Source organism: Netta rufina (assembly GCF_964035555.1).
Source record: "Netta rufina genome assembly, chromosome: 31".
Classification (NCBI taxonomy): domain Eukaryota; kingdom Metazoa; phylum Chordata; class Aves; order Anseriformes; family Anatidae; genus Netta; species Netta rufina.
In genome coordinates, this window is record NC_140155.1 from 2,639,996 (window position 1) to 2,657,207 (window position 17,212).

General features: G+C 48.3%; 1 protein-coding gene across 1 annotated transcript; it reads right to left on the reverse strand.

Annotated features, from left to right (window-relative positions):
* Window positions 1-9,321: 9,321 nt before the first annotated feature.
* On the reverse strand, window positions 9,322-13,908 carry LOC311220440 (C-type lectin domain family 2 member B-like). Its single transcript, XM_084303976.1, has 6 exons — window positions 13,806-13,908; window positions 12,032-12,194; window positions 11,666-11,776; window positions 11,189-11,370; window positions 10,711-10,814; window positions 9,322-10,412 (listed from the first exon to the last, which is right to left on the reverse strand). Exons 2-6 carry the CDS (start codon window positions 12,117-12,119, stop codon window positions 10,271-10,273), a joined length of 627 nt encoding a protein of 208 aa, XP_084160102.1. The 5' UTR covers window positions 12,120-12,194; window positions 13,806-13,908; the 3' UTR covers window positions 9,322-10,270.
* Window positions 13,909-17,212: the final 3,304 nt, after the last annotated feature.

The following is a 17,212-nucleotide window of genomic DNA, read 5'->3' on the forward strand; positions in this document are numbered from 1 at the left end:
ATATATTTTTATCCACCTATATACGTGCATGCGTTCCATTCCTATGGCCTTAGGGACAGTTTCGTGGGGGATCCCAGCCAGTAATTCCTTGAGCAGACAGAATTTTGTTCTCCTGAAGTTCAGGGTCCTCTTTTTGGAAGTTCAAGGTCTTCTGCTTTTTGCCAGACCCGTATTCCTCAGGGTCACCAACTCCACCAGGTAGTGGTCGTCACCAGGCAATCGAAACCTCTGTAAAGCTCTCTTCCACACTGGTGAGCACCAAGTCTAGTAAGGTTACACCTCGTGTCGGTCCGTCTATATTACCTGGACCAGGACGTTATCCTCAACAGACTCCAGGAATCTCCTGGATTGTCTGGATCTCACCATGCTGCTATCCCAGCAGATATCTGGGTGGTTGAAATCCTCCTCAGGACAAGAGCTTGTGAGCACAACAGTCAGGTGGGCTGTAGCAGACCCCAACCACCGGTCCTTTACCGGACCGATCCTTGATTTTCACCCACGAGCTCTCCGCCTGGTCGTGGCTGTTTCTCAGGCAGAGCTCTTCACAATCTATCCAATTCCTAATACAGGAATTATTTCCTCCCTTCTGAACAGTTCGTAGCCATCAACAGCCACACTCCAGTCCTGGGAATCATCCCACCAGCTTTCCATGATCTACATCCATGGTTCCCTACACGGTCTTCCTCCCAAAGACCACTGCCCACGTCCTGAAGACCCCAGCCCACAATTCTTGGGAGAAGTCAGGTTAAAAAGTTCAGTCTGGTTAAAAAGGGGAATAGAAAAAGCTTTTGGGGTGGTTTGTAAGCAAGGGATGCCTCGTAAGCAAATGGTGCTGCCTGATGGAAACAGCAGATGGCAACATCCCCATGAGAACCCTACAGCCCTCTTAGCAGAGCCCCAAGCTCACTTGCTCAGTCCAAACATGCTTGCCCAGTGCTCATTTTGTAGCTGGTATGGTGCTGTGTTTGGGATTTAAGATGGGAAGAATGTTGATATCACGCTGATGTCTTAATTGTTGCAGAGCTTACACCAAGCTGAGGACTTTTCAGCTTCTCGCTCTGTCCTGCAACCAGGCAAGCTGGGGGTGCAGCAGGAGCTGGGAGGGGACAGACCCAGGACAACTGCCCCAAACTGTCCAAAAGGGTATTCCACACCATTTATTATTAAAAAATTCATTTATTTTTTGTCTTAAGAAACGGTCTCTATCTCAGTCCAAAAGCTTTCATTTTTTTTTTATTTTTTTTTTTGATTCTCTCTGCAGTGTCACGGGTTGGGAAGGGGAGGTGGGGGGAGAAGTGGCTGAGTGGTGCTTATCTGTCAGTCGGGTTAAGCCATTACACCACCGCGTCCAAAAGAGGAGCACAGCTAAGAAATTCGACCCAAACCACCAGAAACCACCCTCCTCATCCTTTCAAGTTCAGTAACGGAAGCTCAGGTTCAGTAACGAAAGCTCAGGGGAAATGCGAGAAAGTGGCTGCTTTGTCTTCTTGCAAAACCATGACTCATGCTGGAGCCCGGCTTCCTGGGCAAGAGCCGAGCATCCGATGTGCGTTAATGAACCTTCTCTTCGTTGTCTTCAATAATACATGCTGTATGAGCCATGTATGGAAATGGGGGATATGGCCCTGAAGGAAGGAATAGCTGCTAAAGGGCTAACTGTAGAACTATAGCAGGTCTAGAGAAGTCACCCCATGGTGATTTTGCAAGTTTTAGCTCACACAGATGGACTAAACTGTGTGGAAACTAACCACAAGGAAAGGACTGAGGTGGGATAATCCTGGAAGACAAGGGATATCTATAACCATTGTAAACACTGGCTAGCAAGACATGAAAAGCAATAAAATGGGAAGACAGCTCATCCTCTGTTGAGCAAGAACTGGCTTAGATGAGTTTTGTGGCTGAGGTGGAAAGTCCATAAAGAGGAAGACGTACGACCTTCGCCCTGAGGACCCGGCCCACGACCACGAGGAAGCACTGTGCGTGCACAGCCAGGAGGAAGTGGAGGCAGAGACCGTGGCAATTTCTCAGAACTCATTGTAATAAAGACCATCCTTTTGTGGAGAGGTTCACAGAATCACAGAGTTGTCTAGGTTGGAAGAGACCTCAAGATCATCGAGTCTAACCTCTAACCTAACACCGAGAAGTGCTCCACTAAACCACATCGCTAAGTTCAACACCTAAACGTCTTTTAAAGACCTCCAGGGATGGTGACTCCACCACTTCGTGTAGTCCCGTGTGTCAGCTGCTGCTTTTAAACAATCCCTGCCACGACTGCAGAGATAAAAACCCCCATGACATGTATGCAAATAAATAAATTAAATAAATAACTCATACGCTCATTGCTCGCTGCTTGTTCTCTTAATGATGTTATCCCGGTGTCAAAAGAGGAAGAGGAGCAAATCCGTGATACTTTTGTTGAAGAAACCCGGTTCATGGGAAGATTTTTTAACACACACACACACCCTCCCCGGCGCAGGGGCAGAGGAGAGGAGGAATAATGGCAAAAGCTCCGGATGCAACATTTTTTTCTCAGCTGGACTGATGAAATGATGCAAAGGGGAGGGGATGCAGAAATGCAGCTACAACTCCCCTCTTCTTGAGGCAAAACTGGTGTTTTTGAGGCGCTTTGAGGTCTGGTTGGCTGTAGGACGCATATCCTTTAGGGCGCATATCCTTTAGGGTGCATATCCAAATACCTTTTTTTCCCCTCAAAACAGGATTATCATTTTTTATTTTTGTATCCTTGGGGATGCAGAGGGAAAGGGGGAGACAGGGCGACAATAACTCCTAGTTGATCAAGATGTTTTTTCATGGTGTGAAAAGTCAATCTGTAGCTGTGGTTTGCTATAACAGGAAAAAGAAACAATATTTTTGCTTTTGTTGTTGTTGGTTTTTGTTTTGTTTTGTTTTTTGTTTGGTTTGTGTGTGCTTTTTTTTTTTTTTTTTTTTTTTTTCCCCAATAAAATCCTGGAAGAACACATTTATTGGCTGCTTTCAAGCACGTGTACCTTTTTTACTGGAACCACAATGAAGCAGTGCCTTGTGCACATCAAGGGGATATGTCTGGGCCCACACGAGGATGAGGTAAAACAATAAAAGATACAAAAGGGTGGGCCGTGAGCCTGGAGGAGGCAGGAGGATCTTGTGCCCCTCACCTGAGCACCAGGTGTGTGCGGGTCCACTTCTCTCAGCTCGAGCTTCTTCCCAGCTCCGGTGCGCCCATTTCCAGTGACTTTCTGTACGAGCTTCTCTGAGCAGTTTGCTGAGTTTGTCTGAACCCATCTTCACGAGGCGATCAAAGAGCCTGTTCCCGTCCTGGTCTCCATTCTGCCAGCCTGCTCCTTTTCACTCCTTTTTCCTGCTTCTTTATTGATGTAACTTCATCGTGCTGCCTTCTTTTTTATCTTGAGGGCAGGCTCCCCTCTTATACCCTCCTCTCCACAGCAGTTCTTTTCAAAACAACTTTTCATTGGTCAAACAACTTTGCATATATCAGCAGCAAACACCCAGAAACATCCCTGCCTTAATGGTTGGAGAACAAGAGACCAGCTGGAGAACAAGAAACCAGAGACTGCATGGAGTCTCCTGAATCACCCTTCTTTGTTCCCTCTAAACTCTTTTATATTCCTGATGGCCTCATCCTTAAGAGTCTAATGTTATCTCAACCACGGGGCTTTCCAACCCCCATGGCCACACTCCCAAATCTCCCCCTTCTTTATTAATATCAACCATTGTCTCAACACGAATTACCACTCCATATATAACAGGGGCATTGCACGGCCGTGAGCTGTGGCAGGAAGCTCCGGCCCCGCCGCTGGTTCGCACTTCAGCGTTGCAGCTCTGAGCATTTGGGTTTCCTGTCCTCCGGACTCCATCGTGTCCCCTCCACCTGCCGCGTGTCCTCCTGCCATGGAGGATGAGGATGGCTACATGGCCTTGGACAGGCGGGGTGCTGCGAAGAGGCTGGGACCCCCCCGGGACGCAGGTAGCGGGGTCCGATCCTCTGTCCCCACCACGGGTTTGTGGTGGCGAGAGGATACCCCGGGGGGCGATTGCTTGGCGGGGGGAAGTAGCGGGGTGCAAGAAGCAGCTCTTGGGGTCCCAGAGAGTCGCTCAAGCTGGGGAAACTGAGAGGGGGCTTACAGGGGATGCTTGCCTTTGATAAGCTCGGTATTGTGGAACAAAAATGATTTTGCACCAGAACTGGGAACATGGGCAAGGACAGGAAATGCCAGAGAGGTGGTTCCATTCCTCCGTGAGGGCTGGAGATGGATGAAGTGTGAGAAAAGAGAGAGAAAGGAAGCATTTTTGGGACCTCTGCTCTACGGTACCCCCTTGCATGGCAAAGTACTCGGCAGTACACCCCCATTTTCTAGAATCATAACGTTGGTGTGTACTACCCCATAGGAGGTCAATTTCTGTACCAGCACACTTAAGGGGAATAGGAGAAATGGGACATAAGGTTCCCAGGGGACAGGGGGATGTCCCTGGGACAATGCCTACTGAGAGTCCTTTAGGAAGAATGCTAAGAAATCAGTTGCAGCAAGGTTTGTAGCTCTGGGGGAGCATGGAAGGATGGGGAGAGCATGCAGGGCTGATGCGTGTCTTTTGAAGGCACCTGCACTTGTTTGAGGACCTCCAGATGGATTTAGAGGTGGCTGCAGAGTCTGTCCTCACCCACCCAAAAAACCTGGCAACTGCCCATCCCACCAATGCCCCACCAGAGCCAGATCTTGCTTTCCCCCAGCATTACCCCCTTTATATTTTTTTTCTTCATCTCTGGGAGGAACTTCTTCAAACAGGAAGTTTTTGTAACCAGGCTATCCAAAATAATTATCTTGCAATTAAGTTATCTGGATGCAGATTTTTACATAAAAAAAAAAAATATATATATATATATATATATTTTAAGTTTTGCAAGCTATGGTCAAGATGGAGGCAGAGTCTTTGTGCAGCCTTTTTTTAGTTAGTGGTGGTGTGGTTTTTTTGACTAATTTTTTGGAACCGCAAAGGAAGTGAAATATAGAAGCGGGCCTCCCTCTGCTCACTACAGAAAATTGAGTACAAAACTTTTCATGTCAATGAGAGCTGAAGGCAGAGTAACAACAAACAGCAAAATGGACTGGTGGTGCTTTTTCCCCAGTCCTAGGAACTGCCAGCTTCTCCATGCAGCAGAGGTTAGGTCACGCTGGCATGAGAAAATGAAATTAAACATCAAGATAGTGCATATGTAAATTTGCTGCAGAAAATAAGCAAGGAAAAAAACCCTCTTTGCCTCTTCTGGTGCAAAAGTTACAGGATAAATTACTTGGCATGGAAGAAAAAGCAACAAATTGCAATCAAAACCATCCCTTTCCAGCTTTTGGGTTACACGCAACTGATGCCCAAGCGTATTCCAGGGAAGACCTACCAAATATCACCTTTCTCGTCCTTCCCTGACTATCTGCTGGTACGTGTTGGTCTGCCCCCATTAAAAATATATATATATATTATTTATTGGCTTTTATTTTGTCTTTTGTCACCTCTCTGCTCTCCTGACAGCTCAGCACCACAATGCTTACTGCACTCACTAAAGCCAAAAGGTGTTTCTGCACCTCCAGAGGTGCGACCTCCTCCTGCCTTGAGGATGTCTGCCTACCTGCCATCCTTCGACTGAAAGGGACCACCATCCCTGGAGGTCTTTAAAAAACATTTAGGTGTTGAGCTTAGGGATATGGTTTAGTGAAGGACTTGTTAGTTTTAGGTCAGAGGTTGGACTAGGTGATCTGGAAGGTCTCTTCCAACCTAGATGATTCTGTGAAAGGAAAGTCTGTTAAAAAAAAAAAAAAAAAAAAAAAAAAAAGACTACAAAAAGCCACTTCCTGGTGGTTCTAGATGCAGGCACAAGAACGTTAGTCATAACGCAAAGGTTGCCCGGGGATGTTGTCACTCCTGGGACGCTTCTGCGGGCAGGCAAACTGACCACAGCTGGGGAAATTATTTACGCCGATTTAAGGCAGACCAGAGGTGGCTCTTCAGCTGTTGAGAGGCGTCACAGTAAGTGCAATTTCGGGTGGTGGGCGCTCATGGCGAGCTTCATTTCCTCCAGGAAGAGCTGGCGTTTGGGTCTGCTTCCTTCTTGGCCAAGAAACATGGCCAAGCGCCAGTTGGGTTGCGGGGTTGATCCCGGTTTGTGCAGGCAAAGAAAGGAAGGAAGGAAAGAAGGAAGGACGGGGGAGAAGGAAGCTTGCAAACGGCCAGAGCTTCAACAATTTCACTGCTGGGGCTGCTCTCCCCGCAGCAAAAATCAGCCCCAACGCAAGCCGTTGGAAGTCAAAGCTTGGCAAAACACACCCAGGACCCTGGTGGAGAGGAGCTGTGGAGGGACCCAGGTCCCACCGGCCACCGTCTGCTCTAAATGAGGCCAATTTCCCAAGAGTTTGGGTCTGTCCCCGCATCCCCTCCAAGCTCCTGGAGGCTTTGCTTCAGCCAAAGCTGCACAACGGCGAGCAGCAGGACCCACGCAAGGAGGGTCCTGGGGTGGCAGATGCAAAGAGAAGGTTGTGATCGTTGGGTTTTCACTTTTTTGTGTGTGTGTGTGGAGGTAGCAAAGCATCTGCCAACTTCTGCTCAAACAGAGGGGCTTTATTTTGTTTTGTTTTATTTTATTTTATTTTATTTTATTTTATTTTATTTTATTTTATTTTATTTTATTTTATTTTATTTTATTTTGTTTTGTTTTGTTTTGTTTCGTTTCGTTTCGTTTCATTTCATTTCATTTCATTTCATTTCATTTCATTTCATTGTATTTTCATTTTATTTTACAAGAAAGCACTTTCTGAACAAAACCACGGACTCTTTCAGCTCCTGCCGTGTGCCCACGGTGGCACGGAGTCCTTCTGAAGCTGAGCGGGCTGGGCTACCTGGTGCTGCTGGTGCTGGTGGCGGTGCTCAGTGTGCAGGGTAAGTAAAACCCACGTGAAAACACATCTAAAACCCAAGCGATCACAAGGGAAAGTGTACTTTGTTTGTTGTTTTTTTCTTTTTTCTTCGCCAAGGGGAGGACAGGGTTTTATCTCAGGAACCATGTAGATGCCACGGGACGCATCCAACAAGAGTAAATCCCCTCTCAAAACAAACAAACAAACAAACAAAACAACAACAAAAACACAGAAAAACATACACACAAAAAAAAAAAAAAGGCTTTTAAAGCAAGTGTGGTGGACACAAGCAACATTTTTATGCTATTCCAAAAGTTGGGTGCAATCATGACCAGAAAAAGAGTTTGCACAATAGATCTGGAAACCCAACTCAGCCCTGCAAGGTTTTCATGGTGTTGTGCCCAAACAGCCTCAATCTCACCACAAAATTTTACCTCCAAGTTTTTCAGAAGACGCCGACACCTCCCAACGCTCTGCAGAACAAGAGTGAAGCCAGGGGAAGGAGCAGGACAGAGGAGTGTGTGATTCCCTCCCTGCTGCGCTACTTCTGCAACTGGAACGGCTCCGCAGGTAACCCCTTCCCCAGGGGGGTCCCTGGGGTGCAGTGGGTGTCCCCGGGGGGCTGCAAGCCCGGCTCAGTGACAATGAGCAAGGCGAGGAAGAGCTCGTTTTGCTGATCATCTCCATCCTCTGTGGGCCTCTGGGAGGAGGAGGCACCTCTCCACCTTCCCCATGCTCACTCCACCGTGTCCTCCTTGCGGTGGATGGGTGGGAAAAGCGGGCAGGAAAAATTTGGGAGGGGAGAGAGCTCCCTCCCCATTGCCTCTTGGCTAGTTTGAGCGAGACCTCGAGCACTTTTTGGAGTGTCTCATGGCTCCGTCTCCTCTCCAGGCCATGGGGGCTGCAAGCTGTGCCCCCCGTCTTGGCAGCTTTTTGGGGACCAGTGCTACCAGGTTTCCAAATCGACTGGGAATTGGATGGATGGTGAAAAAGACTGCAAAAGTCGGGGGTCCCATCTGGCCGTGCTCCGAAACACCACCGATATGGTAAGTGCAGAGTGGAGAAGGCTTGAAAAGGACCCAAAAGTCCTGGGTTTTGGTGGGTAGAGGGGCAAAAACGGCCCCGGAGCTGCTGGTTGGCGGCAGGAGGCTTGGTAGCTCCAAGCAACCACCTGCTAAGAGGTGGGAACAGGGCTGAATCACTTCCTAAAGGGCTTTGGAGGCCTCTTCCCACCTTTGGCACAGAAGGAAAGAAGGACACAGAGCTCAGGGGGAGCCTCTGGTGTCTTGGGCTCTGAATTTAAGCTCTTTCCACCCACTGAGCGAGGCAGCACCGAAGGCACAGGTGGTGTTTAGGGCCCATCTCTTTGAGGATAAACCAAATGGGTTCAAAAAGCCAGCTTTGCACCCCAACGAGCCTCTTGCTGAAGGCCTTCGGAAGCCACCACTCCTCTCCCATTTCCCAGGAGCACTTAAATGAGAGGATCCAGCAGGACAGCAAGGAGAAGCTGGCGGTGTGGATCGGATTAAAGGCATCCAACTACATATGGAAATGGGTGGACAACTCCTCCTTCGATGCCACCATGTGAGTACAGCTGCAACCCTCGTTGTGCGGAGCAGCTTTGCTCCACTTCAGCCCCAGTATCTTCAATATTTGGTATCTGCGACAGCTTTTTAATCCCCCCGAATGGCTTTATAGCCCATTAGTTGGCTGTACGAAGCGCTATAACCCAACATCTAGTCATGCCTACGCAGCCAACGTGGTTTTAATGCCCTGGGCATGCTCCAGTGGAGGAAGGAGCCAGATGGTAGTGCAAGCACAGCAATCTGCACGCGCATCTGGGCAAGCCAGCAGCAAGAAGCCTCCTGGAGCCCAGTGAGACAGGCTGGGGGAGAAGCTCCCGTTGCCCCCTCTCCCGAGAGCAAAAGGACCTGCTTTTGAGTGCTGACGGTTTTGGTTTGCAGGTTCGGTTCCCTTGGGAGTGTGGAGAACGGCTGCGTGACCTTCAGAGACAACAAGCTGGAGGTCGATGGCTGTGGGAGCAACCACAAGTGGGTTTGCCAGATAAAACCCTTCCATCTCCTTTCAAAGACTGCAGGAGACAGAGACCTGTGTGGTGCCCACCCCGAAAAGACCAGCCTGCAGGATGCTTGCTGCTAATATTTGGGGTGAAGCCAACCCTCCTTGTTACAGCTCTGCGAGGAATTTCGGGGTTTGAACCCGACCAATCCCAGCTGAGACTATCAGTGTATGGACTGGTGAAATTAGCATGTGGTTTATTTTTTTTTTATTAAAAAAAGCATACCTATATGTACACACAGACTGTATTTGTTGCATTCTTGCTTTGTCCTCCTTCCAACAGGAAACGTATAGTAAAAAAATAGCATAACTCCATAGCAAATCAGATTTGCAGGTTTCAGATTTATTATTACAAACATGCCATTTTCATCTGTAGAAAAATATAAACCAATTTTCTGCTGTACAATGAGAGAGAAAAGCACGACCATTGCTGACTTGAGTAGAATCATAGAACAGAATCATAACATAGAAGCATCGAGTTTCGCTTACTCTGTAGGCCTCACACAGGCTTACCCAAAAATTCATGACATGTGACTAAGAGCACAGATAAAATGCGTCTTAAACCCATACAGGCTTGCTGCAGTGACTGCTTCCCTGGGAAGCCTGTTCCAGTGTGCAACCACCCTCTCGGTGAAGAACCTCTTCCTGATGGCCAGCCTGAACTTCCCCTGCCTCAGCTTGACACCATTCCGTGGGTCCTATCCCTGGTCACTAAAGAGAAGAGATCGGTGCCTGTCCCTCCACTCCACCTCAGGAGGAAGCTGTAGGCCATGATGAGGTCTGCCATCAGCCTCCTCTTTTTGAGGCTGAACAGGCCAAGTGCCCTCAGCAGCTCCTCATACGTCTTCCCCTCTGGGCCCTTCACCATCTCTGTGGCTCTTCTCTGGACACTCTCCAACACTTTAATGTCCTTCTTGTGCTGTGGTGCCCAAAACTGCACACAGTACTTGAGGTGAAGCCGGCCCAGCACAGAGCAGAGCGGGACAATCACCTCCCTCAACCAATTAGTGATATAGTGCTTGATGCACCCCAGGGTATGGTTGGCCCTCCTGGCTGCCAGGGCAGACTGCTGGCTCATATTCATTCACCTTGCTATCAGCTAAAACTCCCACATCCCTCTCGTTGCTGGACAGCACAGAAGATTGACTGAGCCTGCAAGAATCTGAGCAGAAAATAAATTGTAATAATGTTGCTGCAAAAAAGCAGATTTAAGCAAGTTTTTTACCAGCTTTTGTGCTAGTTTTGGCACAAGCATTATGTTTATGGGATCTTTATTTGGGGTAAATCTTTTGCCTCCACTCGACGTAGTTGTTGGGCTTGCTGCAGATCCAGTATTTCTCCTTTTGGCAGAGGGCTGAGCTGATCTTCTCCTGGTTTAGGCACGCACAAGGGCCACCTCCCCGCACCTCAAACCTGCAATGCAGACACACTCAGGAGTGAGCAGAAGGTAAGAAAGCAGGAAAAGTACCCTAAAAACTGGAAGGAAAGCTGGGGTTTCCTCTCCTGGGAAGGTCGGAAGGGGCAGCATTCAAGGTTTAATAGGGGTTCAGAGCGCAGCATCCTTGGTCCGCACCAAGCCTCCCATGGAAAACCAGCGGTGCGGTGGCAGGTGAAGGTCCCCGTCCCAAACGAGGCCATCCCAGACCCTATAAGAACTCCTGCCCTAATTGCCAACCCAAAGTACCCAACCCCAGCAGGCAGAGAGACTGACCAGTTGTTGAAGGCTGTGCCGTTGGTCCACCTCCACTGGCCATTGACATCCTCGTGCAGCCCAAACCAGTGGTTTGCTTGGCCCTTGTAGCGCATCATGAAAGCCTTTAGAGAAAACAAACAAAAAAAAGGGGTTAGGTTGTTCTTTCTTCCTAAAATACAAGCTCCACCTCCAGCCTGCAGAGCACCTTGCAATAGGAAGGTGATTTGATTTGAGAGATGTGAATATTCTACAGTTTCACAGAAAAAGGAAGCCCCTTGAGAGCAAAGCTTAGGACAGGACCCAGCTGCATGTAGGGAGGGAGTTTTGGAGAAAATAACGTGATATTGCTCATGCCCCAGCCCAGGCTGGTGCTTTCCCCAGGGCATCTTCTCCTGGCTTTGGAAGTGGGTGAAATATGGGGGAAAATAGGTTTTTGTTCTTGACCCACACATTTTCCACACCAGAGCCGGCACTGGGACTCGTGCCCAGTTCTCACCAGTTCCTCCAGGCTGTCTATGGAGGTCAGGGAGGCTTCCATGGCCTTGCACTTCTCCAAGCTGGTGTTCCAGTTGCTTTCATTCTCCGAGAAATAGTAGCACTTGCTGTGGAAGACGATCCATTTGTCTGGGCACACGTCGGAGAATTGGGGATGTGATGAGCGAGACTGCTGCTGCACAACTGTAAAAGGAGAAAACCAAGCAGGTGAGATGCATGGATAGCCACAAAAAAAAAAAAAAAAAAAAAAAAAATTAATTATTTGTATTATATGGATGCACCAAGGAGGGGCACCTGCTTGGAAAGGCTGAGTAGAGCCTGGTTGAGGAGCCAAAAGGGAGTGCCCCGTGAAGCAGACTCAGTGCTATGCTTCGAGGGCTTCTCATCCTGCTGGGAAAACCCTGGAATTCCCCACTCCATCCCTGAAACAGGTTCCTGGCCCATCTCCCTGCCGTGGGGATGCTCCGGTGGGACTCACCAATCAAGACCACCACCAGAACGAGGACAACGACAATCAGCACCACACACAGCGGAGTCAGGAGCTTTTGTACACGACGACATTTTCTTCCCATCCCATGGGGGCTGGAGTCTGGTGGAGAAGAGAGCAGGAGATGTGTGCTGGGTCTTTCCACCCCCTATTTGCCCTTTTTCTGCTGGATCCACGGTTGATCCTATAACCCTCCCCCTTGGGATAGGAGCTCCCTTCTTTGAGGTCCTCCAGGTGATTCAGAGGTGGCTACATGGTAAAATTCAGAGTCTGTCCTCCCCCCACCAAAACACCCTGCCTGGTGCCCATCCCACCAGTGCCCCACTGGACCCAGATCTCGCTTTTCCCCAGCATTACCCCATTTAGATTGATTTTCTTCATCTCTTGGAGGGTTCAGCACTTCTTCTTGGTCAGGGTGAGTTTTTTCTTGGGCTCTTTTCCCCATGGCTGGAAAGGAAATGTCGGGTCCCACTGATCACATCCACACATCCAGGGCTGTCTCAGCAACTGGCTGACCACGCTGTGATAGCAAGGAGAGGGTTGAGTGTTGGGGGCCCAGCAAAGCCCCCCGGGTCTGAGGACTTGTGGGGATCTGGAGGGGACATGGGGAGACCGTGGTTGGGGAGAGGGCTTGTGGTCTGCTGGAGGGGAATGGAGGAAGGGTGAAAGAATGGGAGAAAAGAAAGAAAAGATGAAGAAAGAAAGAGAAGGGAAAAAAAGGAAAGAAAAGGAGAAAAGGAAAGAGAAGGAGAAAAGAGAAAGACAGGAGTTTAAACTGACTTTAAATGCTAAAATAAATTAAAAGAAGTGCACTGCCCATTAGGGTTCAAAGCTCAAAGGGAGTTGAGCTGTTTGTCACAGAGCACCCTCCGCCAGCTGGCTTCAGCCCAGCAAGCAAGCAAGAAGCTAAATTTGAAAAAGAAGCACAGGAGGTAATAAGCCACCATCAGTTTGTGCTGACATTCTTGGCTTGCAGCCATTCCGTATCTCAGTTTCCCCCGCAACGATAACAGGCTGTGCTGGCTGCTGTCCAAACAGCGCAGCTCTTGCACCACAGATCTTGGCACTGTTGTTGGGAAATAATTAACAAGAAAAGATTTTGTTTCCAAAATAGCCTTCATCCATGTTGCAAACTTTTAGGAATAAGCTCCTAAGGAGGAGAAAAGTTTTGGTTTTGAGTGAATACAGCAGCACGCAAGGAAAAATTGTAGGACCAATATTCAGTGCTAGGGGTCGTGCTGGGAAATAGTGTTTTCAAAGAAGTTTTAGGATTGAATTTGGTAGGGGGGAATAAACAGTGGTAATATGAGTGGGCTGCAGGTTCCCCAGACTCCGTACGACAAAGCCTGGCTTGGCTTCAGATTTGGCTTGCACACTGGGAAGCCTGCTCCAGTGTGCAACCACCCTCTCGGTGGAGAACCTCTTCGTGATGTCCAGCCTGAACTTCCCCTGCCTCAGCTTAACGCCGTTCCCACGGGTCCTATCACTGGTGATTATGGAGAATAGGTCACCTGCCTCTCCACTTTCCCCTTGTAAGGAAGTTGTAGACTGCGATGAGAGCTGCACACAGTACTCGAGGTGAAGCTGCACTGGTAGAGTAGAGCGGGACAATCACTTCCCTCGACTAACGATGCGACTAGCTTGTACCCAGGTTTCATCCTTCTTCCTCTCCCAGTCTTCTTTTTTTGCCGCAGCTCCACCCAGATTATTAATTCTACCGATTAATACTATTTTTTGCTTCTTTTCACCTTTATTCTTCTTTTCATTCCCTAGCAGAAGCAGCAATAAAGCCAGATGAAAAGGAACAATTTGGGCAATGTGGGGTTTTTTTTGGATCTATTCACAGAAACACATGGGTGGTGTGGAAGCTCATTGGGTACACATTTTTGGCATTAAAGAAAGGGAGAGAACAAGAGGAGACACAAACACATAAAGAAAAGTGAGAAAGAGACAGAGGGTAGAAAAATGGGAGAGGGCAAAGGAACATAAAAAAATCTTGGAGAAAAAAAAAAGAAGGAAAGAAGATGGAAACCCCTCCTGACTGGCTGCTCCTTCCCTCCCCATTTCAGCCCCTAGCCAAGCGTTCCTTGCTCAGCCAGCCCCAAATTTTGCTGTTCACACGTGGACTTACCCTAAGAGCAGTGTGTCTACTCGTGGTGTCTTATGTCTTGCTTGTGCTGCAATTCAATGAATGAGAGGAGTAGCTGCTGGTGGTGCAGGAACTGATACTTAAGAGCAAAGGGAGGGGTATCGCTCAGCCTACTGATCTTGAAGAAGAGCAGTGGTCATAGGAATGCCTCTCATGACCAATGTATGTGAAGTGACTCATACCTCACTGGCTGACCCTTGAACACCGGTTATAAATGTTTGCCTGTTAGCAAAAGGCGAAGGAAAGCAATCCTCTGTTACTTTTATTGAAGAAAGCCAGTGGAAGGAGTTTAAGGCCCCCGGGGGGAGTAATGCTGCATGTAGTGCTGTAACGCTGAAAGCACCAAAACAACATTTTATTGTCTGAGCTGGCTTACAAAGATTTGCATGCAAAGTGGGGGGCCACGGTAATGTGGCTTCACCTCTTCTTGGGGCAAAACTGAAGTTTTTGAGGATGTTTGAGGTCTGGTTTGCCACTCAAAATATCCTCTTGTCCCCTCAAAATAGGATTATCTTTTTGTTTGGTTGTTTGTTTTCTTGTGGGTACAGAGGGCAAAGGGGAGATGGGGTGAGGACGACTCCCAGGAGATCAAGATAATTTTTCCCCTTTCGGATGTGCAAGCACATGGCTGGGGGCTCAGAAAGGGGAACCTGTTTCCAACTGTTGTGGGTTTACGTGGCAAGGTTTCGGTAGCAGGACTCCACGTCCCAAAGGGCATCGAGCCCCATAGGATGCAGCCGAGTCTCTGCACATCTGGGGAACCTGAAAGACCCTGGCAGGAGAACGAGGGATGGATCCGATGGGGAAAAGTGAGCTGGGGGAGGGAGAATGAAACCATCTGGGCAGCAAAGCATTAAATGACCATGATTTCTACAATACTGGGCAAGATGACTAAGGCATTTTGCGGAAACTCAGTGGGAAGGAGGCAGAGCAAGCAGCCTTGTGCATTTGTGTGCCCTTCATTAACCATTGCTTTCCCTTCAGATATTCAAAGAATCAATCATCCAGGCGGGAAAAGACCCCCAAAAGGGAGACCCAGCCGTTCCCCTACCTCCGATGTCACCCACTAAACCGTGTCCCCAAGCACCACATCCAACCTTTCCTTTTTATGGAAAAAAAGGGAGCGGCCGTGTGATACAGCCGAGTCTGCGCACATTTGGGGAACCTGAAAGACCCTGCCAAGATCACGAGGGAGGGAAAAATGCTCGGGGGGGGGAAGGAAGGGAGGATGAAACCACCTGGGTTGCAAGGGTTTATTACTTCCAGCAGGCTGCTGTTGAGCATGATAATTTTAATAGTATGAATATTTAGAGAGCCTTTCTTATTTAATAAAATATTTTCATTTGACTCTGCAGAGCTATAAATAAATGGGAGGCTGCTGCTATGAGCAGCAGAAAGATACTTGGAAGAAAATACCAACTTTCTGGCACACATTTTCTGCCCGTTATCTGACTGTCCAGCCTGGATGCAGCTGTGTTTTTCTCTGTCTTCTTTCATTTTCCCCTGCGACAGAGAGGCACCAGCAGTGCCAAATAATGTAAGTAACCTTTTTTTAATTATTATTTTTATTTTTATTCCTGATGCTGGTGGGGGCAGAGCATTGTTGTTTTGTTCTCGTGACTCGGAGGCAGCTAGGAATGCAGCACGCTGTCTGCTTTTTATTCTCTACGCAGACACTGCCGAGTCTTTGTGTCTTTTTCTGTAGGAGTTTCATGGAGCAGAAAAAAAAAAATCAAAAAAAAACAGGTTTTGCATTTTTTAGCAACAGGGCTCTGTGGCAATGCCACGTATCGGCACGGGTTGAAAAGCCTCCAGCTGGTCCGTAGAGGGTCAAAAAGCCTTGAGTCAAAGAGCCAGGGAGCTGAAATTGGGTTTACAGATAACTGCATGTGCTGCCCTTCCCTTGGACCAAGCGGTGAGCTATAGGGATGTGAGCTGTGCGAGGTTTGGGCAAAGGATGCCTGAGCCTAATTCCAGGGATTTTTTTGAGCTAAAAACAAAAGAGGAGATTTAACCTGTGCAGCTGCAGAGTGACCAGCTGGAGTTATTTATTAAACCACCATTTGCTTGCCACCAGCTAATTAACTTCAATGGCGGTGAGGGGAAGAGAGTGCCTGCAGAATGTGCTGGAGGATGCAGGTAAGCTATGATTTGGGCACGGGGCTGCTGCTGCTGGGTGGATTTGGCTTATCGGAGCTGTTGTGTTGAGCTTACGGGGCAAGATTTGGGGAGCAGGGGGTGCCCACAAAGGAGCAGCAATGACAAAGCATTAGGGACCAACCTCAACCCCATTTCCCTGCCCAGCTCATGGGGAGCAGGTAGAAGAGGGTGGATGGGGCGGAATTTGGTTTTGTTTTGCTTTTAGTCCTCCCTGCTGCAGTCTGTTCTTAGCAGGCAATAAATTAGCAGGCAATAAATTACAATCTGTCTATACTGAGGCTGTTCTGGCTGTGTCATCGGGATCCCTTCTCCTTTTCTCAACCCTTGAGCTTTCTTTTCATCCTATTTTCTCCTCCAGCTCTTCGGGGATGGGGAGCAGGAGCAGCCCGATGGAGCCGAGCTGCCCACCAGCACCAAACAACCAGGCATAGGGTTTCTGTGTTTCTGTCCTTTTTTTTTTTTTTTTTTGCTTGGACAAAGAGCCTTTGTTTTCATTGCCAACATGTTTGCTGAGGCTGCTGCTGGATCAGGCAGTAAATTCTCTTCCCACTGGAGCCATGAAACTGAGACCAAAGTTTGCTCCTACAGATTTCAGCATGCTATCTGATGTGAAAACAGCCTTTATTGCCTTTTTTTTTTTTTTTTTCTTTTTTTTCTCCCAAACACACCAAGCTGTAGTCTGGGGCAGGAGCAGTTTGACTTCTGGGGATGAGTTGGTGCTGAGGAGGGTGGCAAAGAGCTGTTGTAAGGCAGCAAAGCTCTGCCCAGGTCCAACTTTATGCAAAATGGAGCAATTTAAAAACTGTACTGGGTCTGGCTGGGATGTTAACTTTCCCGGCAGCAGCCCATACAGTGCCGTACTCTGTACTTGTAGCTGGAACAGCAGTGTTACCACACCAGTGTTGTGTCTAGTGCTGAGCAGTGCTGGCACAGCATCGGGACTTTCTCTAACCCTCCTAGGGGGTGGGCAAAAAGGTGAGGAGGGAAACATCACTAGGGCAGCTGACCTAAACCAATCAAAGGGATATTCCGTACTGTGTGATGTCACACTCAGCAATAAAAGGTAGAAACAGGAAGAGGAGAGGAGGGGTGGGCTCTCGTTGGGAAAACATCGGTCCTCCTCTCGAACACCGGCTGCGTGCGTTGAGGCCTTGCTTCAAGGACTTGGTCAATCATCGCTCATTTGTGGGAAGTAGAGAATAATTTCTTTCCTCTGCACTTCCATATAG

Bases quoted from the DNA above. Each gene is read 5' to 3' on its own strand.
- LOC311220440 (XM_084303976.1), bottom strand. From the start codon at position 12,119: ATGGGGAAAAGAGCCCAAGAAAAAACTCACCCTGACCAAGAAGAAGTG. The intron at 10,815-11,188 runs GTGAGAACTGGG...TTTTCTCTAAAG, and splicing joins TAGACAGCCTGGAGGAACTG to GCTTTCATGATGCGCTACAA. The intron at 10,413-10,710 runs GTCAGTCTCTCT...TCTGCATTGCAG, and splicing joins GGCACAGCCTTCAACAACTG to GTTTGAGGTGCGGGGAGGTG.